Source organism: Rattus rattus, chromosome 9 (assembly GCF_011064425.1).
Source record: "Rattus rattus isolate New Zealand chromosome 9, Rrattus_CSIRO_v1, whole genome shotgun sequence".
NCBI classification, from domain to species: Eukaryota; Metazoa; Chordata; class Mammalia; order Rodentia; family Muridae; genus Rattus; species Rattus rattus.
This window is the reverse complement of record NC_046162.1, coordinates 17,124,604-17,144,439: the sequence shown is the minus strand read 5'-3', so window position 1 is coordinate 17,144,439 and position 19,836 is coordinate 17,124,604. Positions and strand designations below refer to the sequence as shown.

The following is a 19,836-nucleotide window of genomic DNA, read 5'->3' as shown; positions in this document are numbered from 1 at the left end:
CCCTCCCTCCCTCCCTCCCTCCCTCCCTCCCTCTCTTCCTTCCTCCCTCTCTTCCTTCCTTCCTTCCTTCCTTGCTTCCAAGTGGTGTACTTAAGAAATAAATCCGGGAGCTAGAGAGATGTCTCAGTGGTTAAGAGTACTGACTATTTTTAAAAAGATATAGGGTGTGGGCGGGAAAAGAAAAAGATATAATTCTGGCAATATCTGGATACAATTCTGGTGATATCTTTACTGTGCAGATATCCCATCTGTCCAAGTAGCCAGACTTGCCGTTTCCTGTCTTTGTTTAAATTGTTCAAAGTGTGACCTGGGGCTGAAATTGAAAGACTTAAGGATGACAATGTATGCGTGCGTGTGGTAACAATTAAAAAGATCAGGGGTTGGGGATTTAGCTCAGTGGTAGAGCGCTTGCCTAGGAAGCGCAAGGCCCTGGGTTCGGTCCCCAGCTCCAAAAAAAAAAGAAAGAAAGAAAGAAAAAGGAAAAACAATTAAAAAGATCATTTGCTATCAGTTCCCGAGAGCTGGATCCACTGACTCCAAGCACGCACGCACGCACGCTTGCACGCACACACCTACCTCGTTCTGTGGGCCCTTTCACATTCTCACTCCTCGAGGGCAACAGAGCCAGATCCTCGTGTTCCAACTGCCTCTCGGCCATTTCTTTCACACACTGCCCTCTTTAGCCCTGTAGAATCAAAGTCCCAGAAACAGATTTACATGTTAAATTCTCAATCCACAATTCATACACACAATAAATTCACTGCCAGTTCATAACGATATAAACCGCCCACCTAGACAAGATAAAATTGACCTAGTTCACTTAAATCTGAGCCACCCTCCTCCAGACTCCCATCTTGATCTCTCTCCTTCCTCCTCTCTCCTGCCTTACAAAAACTTTGTCCCCGACTCTCTACTGTCCAATCATGTATCGCCTGACATCAGCCTACATATGTGGGATTCATAAGTCTTCTCTTTGGGCATTATCCAGAGTCTGGTTCTTACTATTAAAGGTTCTTCCCCTCTGCCCACCTCCACCCCAGACAGGGTTCTCTCTGTGTATTCACGGCTGTCCTGGAATTTGCTCTAGAGACCAAGCTGGCCTCAACTCACAGTTCTCCTGCCTCTGCCTCCTAAGAGCTGGCATTAAAAGGTGTGTACCATCACCACGTGGCTATATCCCTCATTTTTTGCCTAGAACACACTATGTAAACCAGGCTGGCCCTAGATTTGTGGCAATCCTCTTGCTTCAGCTTCCTCACTACTGTTGTTGCACCTATGTTATTTTGGGACAGACTCTCTCCAGCTGGCCTCAGACTCCTGTCTTTCTGTTTCAGCATTCTGAGTTTTGGGATTACAGGTGTATGTATGCAGTCATCCTCTGCGGTTTGACAGTTCTAGACTCATTTAATTTTTCCTAACTATCTTGCAGAATTGTTACTACAAAGAGTAGAAACTTAGAGAAATTAAATTAAGTAGATGTTCCAGTCTTGTGTTCTGTCACATAAGCTTGCTTGTGACAGAACCAGGGTTTGCTCCTGATTGTGAGCATTGAAAGCTTGTGCTTTAACTATAGCCACATCCTTGTGATGCCTCTTGTCTGGTGTAGCCAGTAGGCTTCTCTGTTGTTGACCGATCTCAGTTAGCTTTTGTCAAGTGCTTGATATTGTTGAGGCTGATCTCTCTAGTACCCCATTTGTGTGAGCTCATCTCTCTAGTACCCCATTTGTGTGAGCTCATCTCTCTAGTACCCCATTTGTGTGAGCTCATCTCTCAGTACCCCATCTGTGGGAGCTCATCATCTCTCAGTACCCCATCTGTGGGAGCTCATCTCTCAGTACCCCATCTGTGTGAGCTCATCTCTCAGTACCCCATCTGTGGGAGCTCATCTCTCAGTACCCCATCAATAGGAGCTCATCTCTCAGTACCCCATCATCTGTGGGATCTCTCATCTGTGTGAGCTCATCTCTCAGTACCCCATCTGTGTGAGCTCATCTCTCTCAGTACCCCATCTGTGTGAGCTCATCTCTCAATCCCCATCTGTGGTACCCCATCCCCATGTGTGGAGCTCATCTCTCAGTATCCCCCCCCATCTGTGTGAGCTCATCTCTCAGTACCCCATCCCCATCTCAGTACCCCCATCTGTGTGAGCTCATCTCTCAGTACCCCATCTGTGGGAGCTCATCTCTCAGTACCCCATCTGTGGGAGCTCATCTCTCTCAGTACCCCATCTGTGTGAGCTCATCTCTCAGTACCCCATCTGTGTGAGCTCATCTCTCAGTACCCCATCTGTGTGAGCTCATCTCTCAGTACCCCATCTGTACCCCATCTGTGGGAGCTCATCTCTCAGTACCCCATCTGTGGGAGCTCATCTCTCAGTACCCCATCTGTGGGAGCTCATCTCTCAGTACCCCATCTGTGGGAGCTCATCTCTCAGTACCCCATCTGTGGGAGCTCATCTCTCAGTACCCCATCTCTGGCCTCTTGTGTGTTGTGATAGCACACATGGTGGACTGCTGTGCAGGAAGGTGTCTGGGCATATGCCTGCTGTTAGAGCTGCTGAACTCATTTCCTAGAGACTTCAGATGGAGGAGACTCCGTCTTTAGGCCGTAGGATAGTGTAGTGTGATACAAACACTGAAATGTGACCTAAATCAGTAGTCTAGACCACATTCATGTAAGTGGCCGATGGCTGTGGGGTTGGAGAGACTATGATCTGGGAATCTACTACTTAGGAAAATAACACAAAATTTCTGATGTAGATCAAGTAAATGCATGGCAGCAGCTGTTTCTTCTTCCTCTCAATCCTTGGAAGTAACATCGAGGAGCCTAGTGCAAAGTTCTGCTAAGTAATCACTGTCACTATTGGGTTTTGTTTTTTTTTTAATTTTTAAATATTATTATGAGGTATATTACAAGTACTTTATGCTAAAAGTGGATGATTATGAATTTATCTTAAAAATTTGACGATACATAGATCATTTGATAGGATGGTTGTCTTATATACATAAGGTTCTGATTTCAGTCCTCAGCAAAAAAAAAAAAAAGGTTGATTGGATTAAAGTACATTCCTGTATATTGGTCTGCATTGAGTGTTTTTAAACCCACTCAGTCACCTACCCACCCACATCATCACACACACACAGGGTTTCTCTGTGTAGTTCTGGCTGTCCTGGGATTTACTCTGGAGTCCAGGTTGGCCTCAAACTCACAGAGATCCACCTGCTTGTGCTTCCCAAGTGCTGGCATTAAAGGCTCTCACCACCACTGCCCCGCATCTTATTTTTAATTATGTGTGTATACATCTGAGTGTTGGTGTGGTGCCTGCAGAGGCCAGGAGAGGGCGTCAGATTCCCAGGAGCTAGAGTTATTGGTGGTTGTGAATCACTGAACAGAGTGAATTCAATTTCTCACCAAGAACAGTCTGTGCTCTTAATTGCTGAACCATCTCTGCAGCTCCAGAGCTTTTTGTCATAGAAGAAAGTTGATGAGTCTGTACGTGGGTGTCTTCCCGTGGGCCATAGTTGTCTGTATGTAAATCAACCCTTATTTGATGAGAACACAGTTGAAGACCCCCACTCCTAGAGACTCCTGGTGCCTTGCTCATTAAGGTTGGAAAAAGTATGAGATGAAAGTTCAGTTCTGACAGCCCCTCAGGTATAGGCTGTTCTAAGAAATTCAGCCCTTTTATTCCCATCCGTCAGCTGTGCTTTATTCTTTACTGCCATAGCTACCAAACTGTGTAAACCTAAACCAGCCATTGGAAGTACTTGATCTTGTCAGGAATGTCACTGTTAGGAAGTCTCGAATAATCCCATACTCTGTAGGGCCCTAGGAAGCATGTACTGTGCCTTGCAAAAACTAGATGAAAGGTACCAGTTGATGAAAGTCTTATCCTGTAGAGTTGCTGATCTTACAGAACTTTTCTCTCACCCCTCTTACCCTACCATTTCCAAACATACATTTTCTTAAAAAAATTTAAAATTAGGTTTATTCATTTTTTTTTTTTAGTTTTATGTGTTTTGTGTGTATATATGTATGTGTACCATTTACATTCCTGGTGCCCACAGGGGTTCAGAATAGGGCATTGGATCCCCTGGAACTGGAGTTAAAGATGGTTGTGAACCACCATGTGTGCACTGAGAAATGAACCCAGGCCCTCTGTAAGGAGAGCAAGTGCTCTTAACCACTCTCTAGCCCCATCAGTATATATACATTTTCAGAAGCAGGTAGGACTGCTTAGATTTTTAAGTAATCACTACACAGTTGACACAAAGATGGGTTCCCTCCCTCCCTCCCTCTCACATAGCTCTGCCTGCCTGTTTCCCAACTACTGGGATTAAAAGCCTTCACCACCACCTCCCTGCATACACACTGAGATCCCTGGAGCTCACCGAGAGTTCTCATTCTCAGAATCACCACTCTAGAGTGATTCTTGTAACTAGATCTTCTGTTTCTCTCAATCGCTATGGCAACTAGTGCTATAGAGATGTGGAGACCCTATTGTGACCTCTTTAGTGTTGGTTAGCTCTGATTTTATTATCCACTAAGGCCTGATAGGTCTGGCTATTTCTCTCCAGGCACGGAGTGTTGGGGTGTGCCATCTCCCCCTTTTGGACCACCTTGGGTTGCCCTCTTAGCAAAGTTGGCCTTACCAAGGAGCAGTCATCTTGGATTATATAATTTGAATGAGCCAAGGTAGGTGTTTGAGAGACAGGAAGTAACAACTCTGTGTGTGTGTGTGTGTGTGTGTGTGTGTGTGTGTGTGTGTGTGTGTGTGTGTGCATGCCCGCGTGCCTGCAAGCACATATGGAGACCAGAGGTCAATACTGGGTGCCTTGCTCAGTCCTTGGGTCTCCACCTTAGTTGTTGAAACAGGTTTTCTCACTAAATTTGTGGCTCATTGATGTGGTTAGCTGGCTGGTTAGTGAGCTCCAGGGATCTGCCTTTCTCCTCACCCTCAGAACTGAAGCTATAGATATGCCACTGTTTCTATGTGGGTCATGCAGATCTGAATGCAGGTCCTTGTTGGTTTTTACCCACCAAGCTGTGTCCTCAGCCCCCAGCAAAGCATTTATATCTCAGAAATCATAGGGTCATGCTTTTCATCCTGAAACAAACTATAGTTTATTACCTTCCTGTAGGAATAAATACAGTGTAGTACAGGCAGCTGTACCTCAGTTTCTGTGTAGCCTGGAGTGTGTGGTAATACCACCACACTAACTCACACGTGTGAACCAGTGAAAACTGTTGGGGACACAGGAAGAGCCTCTTACCTTCTGAATGACTCGGGTTTAGTTCCAACTTGACTGTTAGGTGTTTCATGTAGCCAAAGCTGGCCTCTTATCTACTTTGTAGCCAAGAATGACCTTGAAGTTTTGGTCTTCCGGCCTCTCCCTCCAGAGTGCTAGGATTACATACCAGACTGTACCAGCATGCTCCGTATATGCAGTGCTGGGGATTTAACCCAGGACTTTGTCTATGCTGGGCAAACACTGTACAGCTGAGCCATAGCCCAACCAAATCAAATTTTAGTCCCGTCCTTCCCCTCTCTTAAAGTAGACTAAGGAAACAACGCCAGGCCTCTGCGATTGTTTCATTTTAGCATTCTTTCTCTTTAAGATTTATTTTTATGTGCATTGGTATTCCACCTGCATGTATGCCTATGTGAGAGGGCCAGGTCCCCTGGAACTTTCAGTCAGTTGTGAGCTGCTAGGTAGGTGCTGGGAATTGAACCTGGGTCCTCTGGAAGGGTAGCCAGTGCTCTTACCCTGTTAGTGAACCATCCCTTCAGCCTGTTGATTTTAGGTTTTTGGTTTTTTTTTTTTTTTTTTTTTAGCTGGGGACAAACCTGGGCCTTAAACGCTATGCTAGGCAAGCGCTCTACCACTGAGCTAAATCCCAACCCTGATTTTAGTTTTTTATAGTTAGTGGAACTGCTCAACACTGATGGAATGCCCAGATCTGTCATGCTATGGCCTGTGGTCCTCTGTGTTTTGCCCTACAGGAGAATAGTTTCTAAGGCTTTTTAGTGTTACTGGAGAGGAAAGTATCTGGGAGCTGGGTTTGCATTTTGGAGCCATCTTAATTGCTGACTTTTTCCCTCCAACTAGAAATGTGATTCTTGTAGGGACCACTATCAGCTCAGGACACCCCAAGACCAGGTTCTCAGCACAGAGATGTGTTTGCCCTAGAGGTCTAGGGATAAGAGACAAAGATAGGAGAGAGGATGAGGAGAAGAGAGAGGGGGAAGGGATATTTGTCATGGGGGACAAAAGACAGCCTCTGGATAGAGAGGACACAGATGTAGCTCATAGGCAAATCGTGTTAGGATGAGGTGTTTAATTTTAACTGAGCATGTTAATTTAGTGAGCCAAGAAGGTTTTGATTACTGGACTTCAATATTTTGATAGGTGGAAGTTGGTAGTCAGCCTCAGGAAGAGGAAGTGGCCTAATGAGGGAATGAATCACACACACACACACACACACACACACACACACACACACATACACGGTACTTTAACATACATGTAGGGAGCAGGAGGAGTATGCTGTTGATTTCATTTATTGTAGGAATGCCTACACTCCGCCCCTCCCTCCCCCCTGGTTTGTGATGATAAGTAAGCTCAGTGTCTCACATATGCTGGGCAAATAGAAAGGCTGTGTAACCAGTGAAAGAATAAAAAGGGAAGAAAAGGAAACATTACTGGTCCTGGGTTTCAGCACCAAACGATTGAGGGAAAAAAGGAAAAAGGAAAGGAATATGAGTGCATCTAGGTATGGTGGAAGGGAAAGTTTATTAGAGATTTGTGGGAGAGTGTAGTTAGAGGCAGGGACACCTGGGAGATCCAGAGTGGACCTGACCAGACTGAGCTGAGCCATGTGAGAAAGGGGGAGGAGAAGAGAGGGGGATGGGGAGGATAGAACCAGGTGCAGCAGCCAGGAGACCAAGCTTGTAACCAGAGTGGTTGGATTATATAGGGGAAAGGAGCCCAGCACCCTGAGCTGGAGAGTTCAGGGTAGGCCAGCCAAGGAGGACCCTGTAACAGGATGGGGCAAAGGGATTGTTGAGAGAGCCTGGGGCAAGGTCTGCTTTGATGTGTATTAAATCGGCATCTCAGTCATTTGTTCCAAGTCTGAAACCTAACAACCGGGTCTCTTAATTTACCTCAGCACTCAGTTCCAGGTCCTCCTCTGTGTGTGTGTTTACCATTGCATCCGTGGAGTTTTGACTGCTCATGCAGTTGTATTTGGACATGCTAGAGATGAGGGCACCTGTCTTCCTCAACTGAAAAAATGTTTCTGAAAGGAGACTTAGACATCCTGAGCTGATGTCACTTATTGAGGTTTATAAAAGGCTGGCGCTTTTGTTTTCGTTACTATTTTTTGAGATTAGGTTTCACTGTGCCGCTTAGGCTGGCCTTGAACTGCCTCACTCCCCCTTGCCCCAGTTTTAAGATGACAAGGGTGCGCCACTATACCCTGATTTTTCTCCCCAGCACTGGGGAGAAATATAGGACCTCAAGAATACTAGAAAATGTTCTGCTAAGGACTAACCTAGCTTTCTTGCTACTTAGCCAGATTTACAAGGGTGTGTTTCATGAATCAGACTAAAGTTTTTCGTCACTGGGTCTTTACTTAAGATTTCCTGTCTGATCTTGCTCTTTATCAAGAGGCTAATAGTCATCTGTTCAGTGAACTGCAGGGTTGAACTTCAACAAATCAAATGAAGAAAGAGTGAAATTTATGTAAAAAGAGTGAAACTTACGTATTTATTAGGTTTCCTGGGGAATGACTGCTAGAGTTCAGAGACCTCTGGGCCATTTATTATAGAAACTCAGAAACTGCTGAGTTACTGAGATAATGTGGTTTCCACAGGGTGTTGCGAGGCCCCTGTTATCAAATGTCTTGTTAGGTTAGAACCGATTTACCTGTCTGTTGTTCCCAGCATCCAACACAGAGCTCACAACCGAGCCGAGCTGGCCCAAAGAATGCCATTGAGTGTGGGCATTCTGTCCTGTCTTGGTCACATGTTTACCCGTGAAAAGAACAAGGCATTGCCATTTCCCCACATGCCACAGAAGGGCTGAGTTTTCTGATATGACTTGTCCAGAATCATATGAATTGGCTGAATTTCTCATACTTCTTTCCTCATTGTTTCACAGTTGTCCAGTTGCTATTTCTTAGTTTTTGAGTTGTTTGGGAACAGGTCTCATGTATCCCAGGCTGGCCTTGAACTCTTGTGTATCCAAGGATGACCTTGAACCTCTGGTCCTCCTGCCTTGAGTCCGACATGTTGGCTTATGCTACTGGGCCCAGGTTACACACCCTAGTGGGGGGTGAAACCCAGGGCTTTCCCAGTGAATCCTTACCACACTTCTCAGTAAGAGACCCACAGTTGAGGCAGCATTACATTTATCTCACACAGTCTTTTCATGTAAGGCGTCTCACTGTAGTCCTCACAGCATATCTGAGAAGGTAAAGCAGTTTTTCTTGGTCTGTTTTATGAATGAGGAGACTCAGCTTTCAGGAAATTGACTCATACAGTGCCAAGAGCTACTCAGACCTAAATATTTTTATCCCTAAAGATCAGGCCCTTTATGCGGGGTCAAGCTGCACTTTCCACTCTTGAAGATAAGCTGGGTTTCCATTAAAGAGAACAAAGAACCAGGTAAAAAGTTAAAATCAAATCTTATACTGGCCAATTTAGAGTCATGGCACCCAATTACACACTCAACACATAACTCTCATTTAGCTTGTATTTCCAGTGCATTCTCTGTGTACATTGTAACTGTTCTAATGGAGATTGGAGGCTCTGAGGTGTGCTGTTAAACTGAGTCTGAGGGAAGTCTTCGTCTGCTGGGTAGAAAGCTTCTTGTTTAACTGGGGGTGGTTACATAGGGCAAGATGGTGCCAGTTCTATATAGGAGTGAAATCTTGAACTGTAGTCAGCCTTCTAGGAAGCAGGCAGGGATTCACAATGTTGATAAGTCTGATACTGAGCAGAAATCTATTCAGAGGGAATTACGATCAAGTCTTGGTGAGGAATGCTTACAACAGCCACTTAGCCTCCCTTCCCATATGGAGAATAACGGTGACTTGTACTGTGGACATAAACTCATTGTTGCTGGGTGCCACTACTTAATGAGTCAGGCTTACAGCATTGTCTCATTCCAGGGAGCAGGTCACTCTGACAGTCCTTTTCCGTGGTCTGCAACCTGCTCCTTTCCTTCAGTATAGAATGAATACAAGAAGTCTTTATTATTCTTAGATCATCAGATGAGAAATGAACCATGATATAGTCCTTAGGTTACATTTCTGCCTAGCAGCAGTGCTCTGAATTACCCAGCCTTGTGAAGCTTTTGGAGCTAGTCTCCACGAAGGAGAGTTTCTTTGAATAACATGTTATTTCAGAAAGTCGTGGTGTCTTTGAGGTGGATGTTCTATCTGCTAGGTGGGTCTCTAGGAACCTCTTCTGGAAGCTTCTGTGAATGGAACTTGCTGCTTCACTCATTCAGGTGTTAGCATGAAACAGCAGCTGATTGGAAAAACAGCTGGCAGTCTGAGAATGTGAGTGGAGTAGCAGTCAGTGTTTTAAAGGGGGAGGGGGCACAGAAGTGACCTTTCTGGAACTTGTGATAGCAGAAGGGCCAAGGACTGACTTCCTTGTTGACTAGTTGAGGACATATCTTAACTAGTTTGCTTACACCATCCAATTCCTATCTGGGTTTCCTCTTTACCCTTTCCTTCCTTGTATTTGTGTCCTACCCTTTTTTTCTTCCTAATAGAACCACGCTTCATAAAAGAGACAACCAGTTGGCTAAGCTGTCCAACAGAAAGCAGGACTGAAGAGCTTTCCCGTTTCCTGTCAGCAGTGACGTGCTTACATGCTGATGCAGTCCAGGCTGGGCACGAGGTGCACCTCCACACCACACCCCGGCCCTGCAGTATGCTGTTAGAGAGTTGTGGTCAGCGGTTTGGCTTTTTCATGTGTGTGTGTGTGTGTGCACAACCACAGCTTAGTCAGCTTGCCATAGCTGTGCTAGCCCTCTGCTGTTTAATGTCCTTTGGGGAGCTTAGTGTCCTTGGCTGTTTGACTGTGATTTATCCTTTCTAGTGTGACTGTATATTATGATTGTACAGATTGCTATGAGCAATTTTAAAGGAGTATATCCTAGAGTAAACACATCAGCAGAGGATTTGGATATGTAGCTTTTCAGAGGTTGAAGATAATTGTTTCTACTGGGGCAAGGTAGCCTCTTAGTGTTACCCTATATGGTTACTCACTTGAGGAATGGACACAGGTTGTTTCCCTTAGCAGTAGACTATGTTGGTTGAAAGTGATACTGAGCCTTCCCAGGAAGGGAGCTTTCAGACCCTTTAAGGACTCAGTATTCTTCAAAGGGAAATAAATAAGTAAATTGTACTTGGAGTTTAGAAAACTTAAAATGACAGACAGCAGGTTATTAGTATTATTTTATTGTTTTAAAATTACATATTGTAAACTAGATGTGGTGATACGTGCCTGTGATCTAGTAGGCTGAAGTGAGGCTGGAGGATTGAGATTGAAAGTCATCTGGGCTACCTTTAAAGGACAGGCAAATAGATCTCTGTGAGTTCAAGGTCAGGCTGGTCTACATGGTTCCAGGATGGCCAGAGCTACAGAGTAAGACCCTCTCTCTGAAAGAAAGAAAGAAAGAAAGAAAGAAAGAAAGAAAGAAAGAAAGAAAGAAAGAAAGAAAGAAAGAAGGAAGGAAGGAAGGAAGGAAGGAAGGAAGGAAGGAAGGAAGGAAGGAAGGAAGGAAATAGCATAGCCTGAGCTACATGGCTAGACCCTACTATATAGCTCAGGCTATTTTCAATCTCAAGGTAGGATACATACTGTTGATATATTTAACTCCTTTCCTCCGTCCCTACCCTTTTGTAGGCCTTGAACTTTATTTAGCCAGGGATAATCTTGAACTCCTGTCTTTACTCCCAAAGTACTAGGATTACAGGCATTCGCCAGTATACTCCTTCCTCTCTCCCTCCCTCCCTTCCTCCCTCCCTCCCTCCCTCCCTACCTAGTTTAGAGAGTGTTTTGTTTAACATCAGCAAGGATTTCTAGAAAGCCCAGTGTTCCGTGTCCTGGAGCTAAATAGTTGAAAAGACAGCTGTAGCCATTTTACTGGCTGTGAAGACTGAAGTAGGGGCTGGCAGATGGTAAAATTGAAAAGGATGTATGTGAGGATGGCTCGGGGTGGGGGCTGACACACACAAATTAAGTGCTCAGAATGTGAAAATAGTGATTGGGTACCAATGAAAGCCAACTCTTACTTTTCTTTTGTATTTTTTTTTAACCATAACCAGCTTTATTAAAGATGCTTTTCATAAACAATCATGGTATTTCAGGCAAGACATGGGCAGACAGTCAACCATATACAGGAACTTCCAAATTCCCTTCTTGTATAGTCTACCAAAATCAGAAATCCACTATAAAACCCAATGAAGTCTTCATTCAGTGCTTTGAAAAGGGAAGTAGCAGGGTTGGGGATTTAGCTCAGTGGTAGAGCGCTTGCCTAGCAAGCGCAAGGCCCTGTTGGTCCTCAGCTCCGAAAAAAAAAAAAAAAAAAAAAAAAAAAAAAAAAAGGGAAGTAGCTTAGAGGGTTGACATTTAATAACTTTCCACAAGCCGACCCTGATTGTCAGGAACTGAACATGGCAGAATCTGAAGATCCACAGTCTTTTACAAAAGGAACTAGTGCTCTTCCGAGAACACTCGAAGTCACTGCAAAGTCCATGTCACCCAATAGACTAGAAAACCAATTTTGGGGGTGAGGCTCCAACAGGTCTCTGGTTTTAAGGGAATTAAGTCTGTGTTGATGGTACAGGGGGAGGGAACAGGATATAGAGATGAATTTAGAGTTTCCAGAGACCACAAGGCCTTGGTGGCTACCTACGCAAGACCAGGACGTCTCTCCTGGAAGCCAACAGGAACCTTTTGAAATTATCAGGGAAAGGGGTTTTCTGTCCTCAATTCAGCTTGGGTGATATTTTGTTGGTGACACACAATCCTTCCCCCCACCCCCAACAATGAAGTGTTCCGTGTGCTAACAATATAGTTAAAAAAAAAAAAAAAAGTAAAACAATTCTGCATTTTTATAAAACTTGATAAAAAATAGTATTTCAAACTGTGCAGTCACCAGAAGTACAGAGTTATCAAAAATGCACACACATCCCTTAGCCTCTCCAGCACCTTCAGCTTTCTGTGCCTGGTCTGTGTTGGCATCTCTGTTGTCCGCATGGTTACCGGCATCAGCTCTCCCCTTCTCTCCCTTCTCTGCAGGGCCGTTTTAGGCCTGGGCTGTGGCTTTGGAGGAGCAGGTTTAGCAGACCCACCTTGCAGATCCCTGTGGCTCCTCCTTCATCTTGGCTTTGTCTCCTTTAGCGTCCCCTTCAGCCTTTCTTTTGGGCATGGCGGTGGCAGGGGACGTTGGCGCTGAGCACGGGTTTACAGCGGCGCACGGGTTTGGTCTGTTCCGGGGTCATCCTCGCTGCTTCTTCACACTGCTCTTCTTTTGTATTTTTAAAAGATGAAAAGGGCCTTGTTGTTCAAGAAAATTGCACTCCCGGAATGAGCACTTAGTCCCAGATAAAACAGCGACTATATTTAGTCACTGCTGTCCACTGTAATAATTGGGGTGCAAGTATCATTCACAGAACTATTGAAGTGATAAATTACATTAGTATTACTTTACTCTTTTATCTACCTCACTGCACGGTAACCTTTGTGACTGCGCTTGTCCCTGCCATTGTCATGCTGTACTTTGAAAAGCAGGGGATCTGCAATTCTAAGGTGTCACAGTGCAGCTTAGAAGCTCTGGGACACTTTACCGCATTGTACTCTTCTGAGTAACCGGGGCTCTCATCATGGTACTCTCTTTGCCTTGTTGCTATCTGTCACTGAGAGACCAGAAACATTTCTTGTCTATTAGGGTCCTCAGAGGTGTGGGGCATAGCCTCCCTCAACTTTCACTGCTCCTCCCCCACCCCACCTTCTTTCCTGCCCTTTCTTTGTGCATTTGGTTTTTTGTTTGTTTGTTTTCATGGTCTTAATGAGAGGCCAAACCTACTCTGTCTTGGGACCGGCCTCCATCTTAAAAGAAAAAAAAAAAACAAACTGAGAACTCGACCTGCAGCTGAACCCAAGCTGCTCTCAAATTCCAGGGCGGACCTCATGGCCTGTCATTGGCCCATACCCCAGAGTTACTCCCTAGCAACAGTTAATCAAAGATCAGTCTGATTGTTTCTTTGTGAGACCATTTGTGATTGTTCAGTCTTACTTCAGGACACCTACCTGTAGGTGCTTGCCAGGCTGAACACCCCCTTCCCATCGTGCTATGTCAGGGTTGGGTTGAAGGAGAGCCCAAGCCCAAGCTTGTAATAAAGAGACCTTAATGTGATTGCATTGGAAATGGCCCCTTGGTGTCTTTGGGATTCACGAACACTTCTGGGCATAACATTAGTAGATAGCCCTAATGGGCTGGAACTCGTTATAGACTTAGCCTTATAGATCTGGCCTTGAAGTTGCAGTGATCCTCTTGCTTCTGTAAATCCACATTAATTCTTTGCAAACCCTTAGAAGGCCCATGTAGGAGTCATCCTACACCTGACAAAGCTTGCCTCAGCCATTCCTGAGGAAACATGGCACGGCAGCCTTGCACTACCTTAATCTGCTGCACCACATTCCCAACTCTGAGCCCTTGCGTGGTTGACGGTTCTTCTAGAAGCCTCCTCCATATTTGATGGCCATCTGCCTTTACATTCTGATGGGCAGTTGTGTCCCATAGTTCTGAAGTATGTATGCTTTGGAGTCAAGCAAATGTTGTCTTGTACTAAGTTGTAAGTTTCATTAAACCTCAATCGGAATGCAAGTAGAAGACCCAGCTCGTTGGCACATGTCTGTAATCCAGTACTCAGGAGGCTGAGGCATTAGGATTAACACAAGTTTAGTTTGGGCTATAGATCTATTTCAGAAAAGGCTTAGGAAGTGCAGGATGTGTGTTAAAAAAAAAAAATTGAAGGGGCTGGAGAGATGGCTCGGTTAAGAATACTTAGTGCTCTTATATCTTATAAAGAACTAGGGTTCAGTTCTCAACACCCACACAGTGGCTCACAACCATCTGTAACTCTAGTTCCAAGGCATTCTCTACACCATCTTTTGACTTTTCTGGACACCAGGCATGCACATGACACAGAAATACATGCAGGTAAAATAGGTATATATTAGGTTAAAAGAAATCCGCTTAAATTTTTTTTAAAAACTGAGGACTGTGCTGAGCAAAACACACACATACCCTAAAAACCCAAAGATGGCAGCTGGGTCCCTAGACGATGTACTAATGTGATTCTGTAGGGGAGATAAGTTTTATGGTATATTTTGTTTTTGTTTTCTCCCTTTCCAAGGATCTTGGCTTTTTCTTTTTTTCTTTTCCTTTTCTTCCTTTTTTTTGGGGGGTGGGGGTAGGGGCAAGGTTTCTCTGTGTACTCTTTACTGTCCTGGAACTTGCTCTGTAGACAGGCTGCCTCAAACTCAGAGATCTATCTGCTTCTGCCTCCCAAGGACTGGGATTAAAAGCAGGTGCCATCACTGCCTGGCTTCAAGGGAGTTTTCCACAGTGCTAGACATTTGAACCAAAGGTCTCACACATGTTAGCCAAGCACTTTAGCCTGAGCTACATACACTCCCACTTTATGGGCACCTAATTGTCTCCCTTGTGGAAAATGCTCAATAAGTAAGTGCTAATTGAGGTAGAAAATTGTGTTTTCCTTGGCCCAGTTTAGCCAGATAAGGCTCCAGAGCTGGAATTCTTGTCTTTATGAATGACTTTCTTAGTTGGTGCTGTTGTGCCACACTGCTCTTCTAGAAAGTTCCCTGAGTGGGCGCCCCCTGTATATACCGCCAGAGTAGCCGTCTCCAGGGATGGAGGATGGTGTCATCATGTTATGGGATTGTACTTCCCTTGTTGACGAAAGCTCAGCCTTGAAGCAGGCATGGGAATTAATCAGCTGGCTTATTATTCCCTGCACCAGCAGAGCACAGACTAGGCGGGGGGACAGTTTGCTGGGCGACTTAATGGGTTGTCCTGTTCTACAGTGGAGCTGTCAGACATAGCCTGGCCTAACTAGATTCTGGTCAGTACTGTTCTCATTCCTGTCACCTGGCAGCCACACAGATAGAACGAACTGTGTGGTAAAATGGAGGCTTTGCATTGCTTACTAAGCTGAGAGCTCCTGAACCTTTTATCTTTTTTTTTAAATGTAGCTTTCTTTTATGTCTTTGGTAGCTTTTTATTTATGTATAATCTCAAACACGCAGAAAAAAAGGTAAGTCTAGTGCAAAGAACTTTTGTACCCCTTTTAGCCATACTGTGTTGGCACTTTTGCCTTGCCTCACATCCCCACATACAGCTTACGTGCTGACAGTAGTTGCAGACAGCATCCCATGTACCTCCGAATGCCAGTGTGTATTGCCCAAGAACAAAAGCATTATTATAACCCCTGTCCATCTTCAGATCTGTCCATGTTCTGAAATGCTCCCGCAATGGCAGAATTTTGAGGTGCAGGGGTGTCTGTTACATTGGCTTAAATGAGAAAAGGTTATGCAGTCATCAGTTCCTTGTGTCTGTACAGGACCGAAGTGAGGGCAGCACAAACAACTCAGCAACAATGTCTTCAGAGGTGGAGACCTCGGAGGGCGTCGATGAGTCAGAGAACTCCTCTACGGCACCAGAAAAGGAAAACCATACCAAGTGAGTGATGGCAGCTGGCTGCTGCCTGTCAGGAGGCCTCGCTCAGCACCTGTCCTGACCCCTGTCATCGTGCTTGGTTCAGTCTGGTGCTACAAGGGAATGGTCGTCAGCACTGAGCTGTATAGATGTTTGGTTACTGGGCCCTGCTGCACAATTTCCTTAGCTTCTCATTAGAGTCCTGTCATTGGCTAAGTTATTTCCTATATCTTACTATATTTGCTAATAAACCAGTTCTTAGGATGTGGGGTGATACAGAATAATTTCCTAAAAAAATAAAATACTGTAGAGACTAGACCACAAGAGAACCAGATTTTTCTCATTCTAACAGATGGAGTGTGTGAATACACAGGAGCCCTTCCTAGGTTCCATTGTCCTTATGATGATACTTTTCTTCCTTATCCATTTATTGATGTAACTTTATCCTGTGTAATTCTGTTAAATACAAAACTGGGAGGCAGAAGCAGGTGGATCTCTGAGTTCAAGGCCATCCTGGTCTACAGAGTGAGTTCCAGGACAGCCAGAGCTACACAGAAACCCCGTCTCAAAGACAAAAAGAAAAAGAAACCGACCAAGATCGTGGTCTGTCTCTCGACTCCCTCATCTTCCCACACCTAGGCCCATCCACACAGCATCCAGGAGGAAGGCAGCGCTTTCTGGGATAGATTAATTTAAGTATTGGTTCTTCAGCCACTAGGTGGCTACAAAGCAAAGCGTCATTTATTTGGGTGCTTGCTAACAGACACCAATGCAAGCACTCTTGAGGAGACCAGAGTAAGTGTCTTGTCCACTGAGCTCTTGTGTCAAGAGTGTCCTATCTTGCCCTGTGCTCACTGACAGGCTGTTACTCACACTGGACTGGAATAGTGTCTGAGCAGCTCCTGCTTCTTGGCTCCATCATGGGCCTTTTAGTCTTTTCTGGAGAACTGGAAAGGGCTACTGTCTCACCCAAAATTCATCTCCCACAGAATGGCAGACCTTTCTGAGCTCCTGAAGGAAGGGACCAAGGAAGCACATGACCGGGCAGAAAATACCCAGTTTGTCAAAGACTTCTTGAAAGGAAACATTAAGAAGGAGCTATTTAAGGTTTGTGCCCCTCAGTCAGATGGGGTTGGGTTCTAATCTTTAATAAGGGGTGGGAAGTGGGGTGGCTTTAGTCAGTTGAGGAAGTTGTCATGCAACCACTCTAGGAAGAAGCTGCTGGGTCTTTTCTACTTTTTCTTGGAGACAGTCTGGATGGATATATGGATGGATGGATATATATATATCCCATCCACTATGCCCAGCCATATATTTGTTTTCCTGGTGTTAAGCCTATTCTAGCCTAGACGGAGTAACAAAAATATATTGGCAAATATTCACTAGAAGCTTCCTAGGTGTATTAAGTAGTTAAATATATTTAAAAAGGACCACAGGTGGATCTTTGGGAACTGGACAAGTGGCTTTTGTCTTGAGCTACTCTTAAAACTGGTGGTGATGGTGGTGGGGACTGGAGAGTTGGCTCAGTGGTTAAGAGCACTGACTGCTCTTCCAGAGGTCCTGGTTCGATTCCTAGGAACCACATAGTGGCTCACAACCATCTGTAATGGGATCTGATGCCCTCTTTTGGCATGCAGATAAAGCACATATATATATATATATATATGTGTGTGTGTGTGTGTGCTTATAAATAAAATAATCTTTAAAGAAACAAAACAAAGCTTAGTGGGTTGTAGAGCGGCTGCTGGCTTATAGCTCTCTCCCACAATCTTCCATCACACTCACAGCTGGCCACCACTGCACTTTACTTCACATACTCAGCCCTTGAGGAGGAAATGGATCGCAACAAGGACCACCCAGCCTTCGCCCCCTTATATTTCCCCACGGAACTACACCGGAAGGAAGCACTGATCAAGGACATGGAGTATTTCTTTGGTGAAAACTGGGAGGAGCAGGTGAAGTGCTCCGAGGCTGCCCAGAAGTATGTGGATCGGATTCACTATGTAGGACAGAACGAGCCGGAGCTGCTGGTGGCCCATGCTTACACTCGTTACATGGGGGACCTTTCGGGAGGCCAGGTGCTGAAGAAGGTGGCTCAGCGGGCACTAAAGCTCCCCAGCACTGGGGAAGGGACCCGGTTCTACCTGTTCGAGCATGTGGACAATGCCCAGCAATTCAAGCAGTTCTACCGTGCCAGGATGAATGCCTTGGACCTGAGTATGAAGACCAAAGAGAGGATTGTGGAGGAGGCCAACAAAGCCTTTGAATATAATATGCAGGTATTACTGGGCACTGACCATGGAACCTGACCCATGCGGTTATAACCTTGGATGCATGCGTAGGAGAGGCAAAGCCAGAGGTTTCTTGAGAGGCTATTGGTAGTGTGACAAATGAGTTCCTACATGCCCTAGAAAAAAGTGAGGGAACCAGTTAGCCATCAGGGATCATGGAGCAGTGGATGGCTCCCAGGAGGCCTGGCTGGAGGCCATGACTAGTGCTGGAAAGGGCAAAGCCCCAGCATTTGAAAGGTCTGAAATAGATCTATTTCCCTCTATCTTACCACAGGATATTAGGATGAGGAATGGAGAGTTTCTTCATTTTGTAGCAAATATTGATATAAAAATATCACTTAATATGGAGGCAGATTCATTGGGAAGTAGAATAAAGAGGTTTTACAAGTCTCAGGTAGGGCTGATCTTACAGAAGCCATTTCTGTCCCCAGTACCTCAGTGTTGGGAGAGAATAGCTGTGGGCACTCAAGCAGAGTCCTTAGCAGCAGCCACCTGAGCTCCCACTAGGATGTGCAGGGTGGTGTTCACTTTTCTGGCTTGATGATGTTCATCTGGTTTTCAGTCCTGATCAGGTGTCTCTGGACTCTAGCTTCTCCGTGGGTGATCTGTAGAGTGTAAATTCTGAGTCTCCCTAGTTTAGGGATAGCCTCTGATGATTGTTTTTGCCCCTCAGATATTCAGTGAACTGGACCAGGCTGGCTCCATGCTAACAAAAGAAACCCTGGAGGATGGGCTCCCAGTACATGATGGGAAAGGAGATGTACGTAAATGCCCCTTTTATGCTGCTCAGCCAGACAAAGGTAGGTTGTGGGTCCTCAACTAACATTTCTGGGAACAGGTATATGATTGCCCTACACTGATGTCATGTCTTATGTTGTGCTGCATGCAGGTACCCTGGGAGGCAGCAACTGCCCCTTCCGGACAGCCATGGCTGTGCTGAGGAAGCCTAGCCTGCAGCTCATTCTGGCTGCCAGTGTGGCCTTGGTAGCTGGACTCTTGGCCTGGTACTACATGTGAAGGACCTGTCATGTTGTTTGCATCCTGTCCCAAGTGACCTCTTCCATCCCCATCTCCACCTCTGCCCAAAACTACCACCTCAGGTGACTTTTTTAATGCTGGGTTTGAGAAAACAAGCAACCAATAAAAGCCAGACACTAGCACCTCTGCCTGCCAGCATCTTCTCTGCCAACCAGGTGCACACCAGGCAACGGCTGTCGCTCTGTTAACAGCCAGTGCCCTACTGCAGTTCAGTCATGGACTTCTCATCTGGCAGTGCTCCAGGACGTTTGCCATTTGGGAGGCCTGGGTACACTGTTTTCTTAGCAGTACTTGGAATAGTCATTGCCACGCTGGGAGTGAGCTGCCCACACACCCAGGTTTTGTGGAAAAGGGTCATGCCAGCTGATGGGTCAGTTTTCCAGGCCTTTTGGAGTAGAAGCTGTGTATTCCTGCCTCAAAGCCTACAGAGCTTATCCTGCATAACCAGGATCTCCCCAAGAAGTCTTGTTAGCCTGGTCTGTCTCCACTGACAGTACACCTGCCACAGCACTCTAAAAACAAACTCCACACACTCCCCTCCTTCCTGGGACAGTACAGAGTCCTCAGAAACAGTGGCATGTTGCATACCAATGGACATCCTCTTTGATGACACTCCTTGCCCACTTCCTAGCACCTTCTATTTCCTTGTATTCATGCTAAACACCATAAAAGATCCTTAACATCTGCTTGGACCTGTGATTTTTCTAACTCAAATTCTTTGAGGTTTCTTATTTCAAAAGCAC

The 19,836-nt window shown here is 45.3% G+C and overlaps 1 protein-coding gene and 1 pseudogene across 2 annotated transcripts in view; one reads left to right on the top strand and one right to left on the bottom strand.

The window, feature by feature from the left end:
- Hmox2 (heme oxygenase 2) overlaps positions 1-19,779 on the top strand; it is a 30,932-nt gene extending 11,153 nt beyond the window's left edge. For both annotated transcript variants that reach the window (XM_032914332.1, XM_032914333.1), the window contains exons 2-6: positions 15,670-15,788; positions 16,754-16,871; positions 17,552-18,043; positions 18,729-18,855; positions 18,945-19,779. In XM_032914332.1, coding sequence (XP_032770223.1) covers positions 15,706-15,788; positions 16,754-16,871; positions 17,552-18,043; positions 18,729-18,855; positions 18,945-19,072 — 948 coding nt within the window. In that variant the 5' untranslated portion in view covers positions 15,670-15,705 and the 3' untranslated portion in view covers positions 19,073-19,779. The remainder of the gene's footprint in view (positions 1-15,669; positions 15,789-16,753; positions 16,872-17,551; positions 18,044-18,728; positions 18,856-18,944) is intronic.
- On the bottom strand, positions 11,670-12,880 carry LOC116910465 (annotated as a pseudogene).
- Positions 19,780-19,836: the final 57 nt, after the last annotated feature.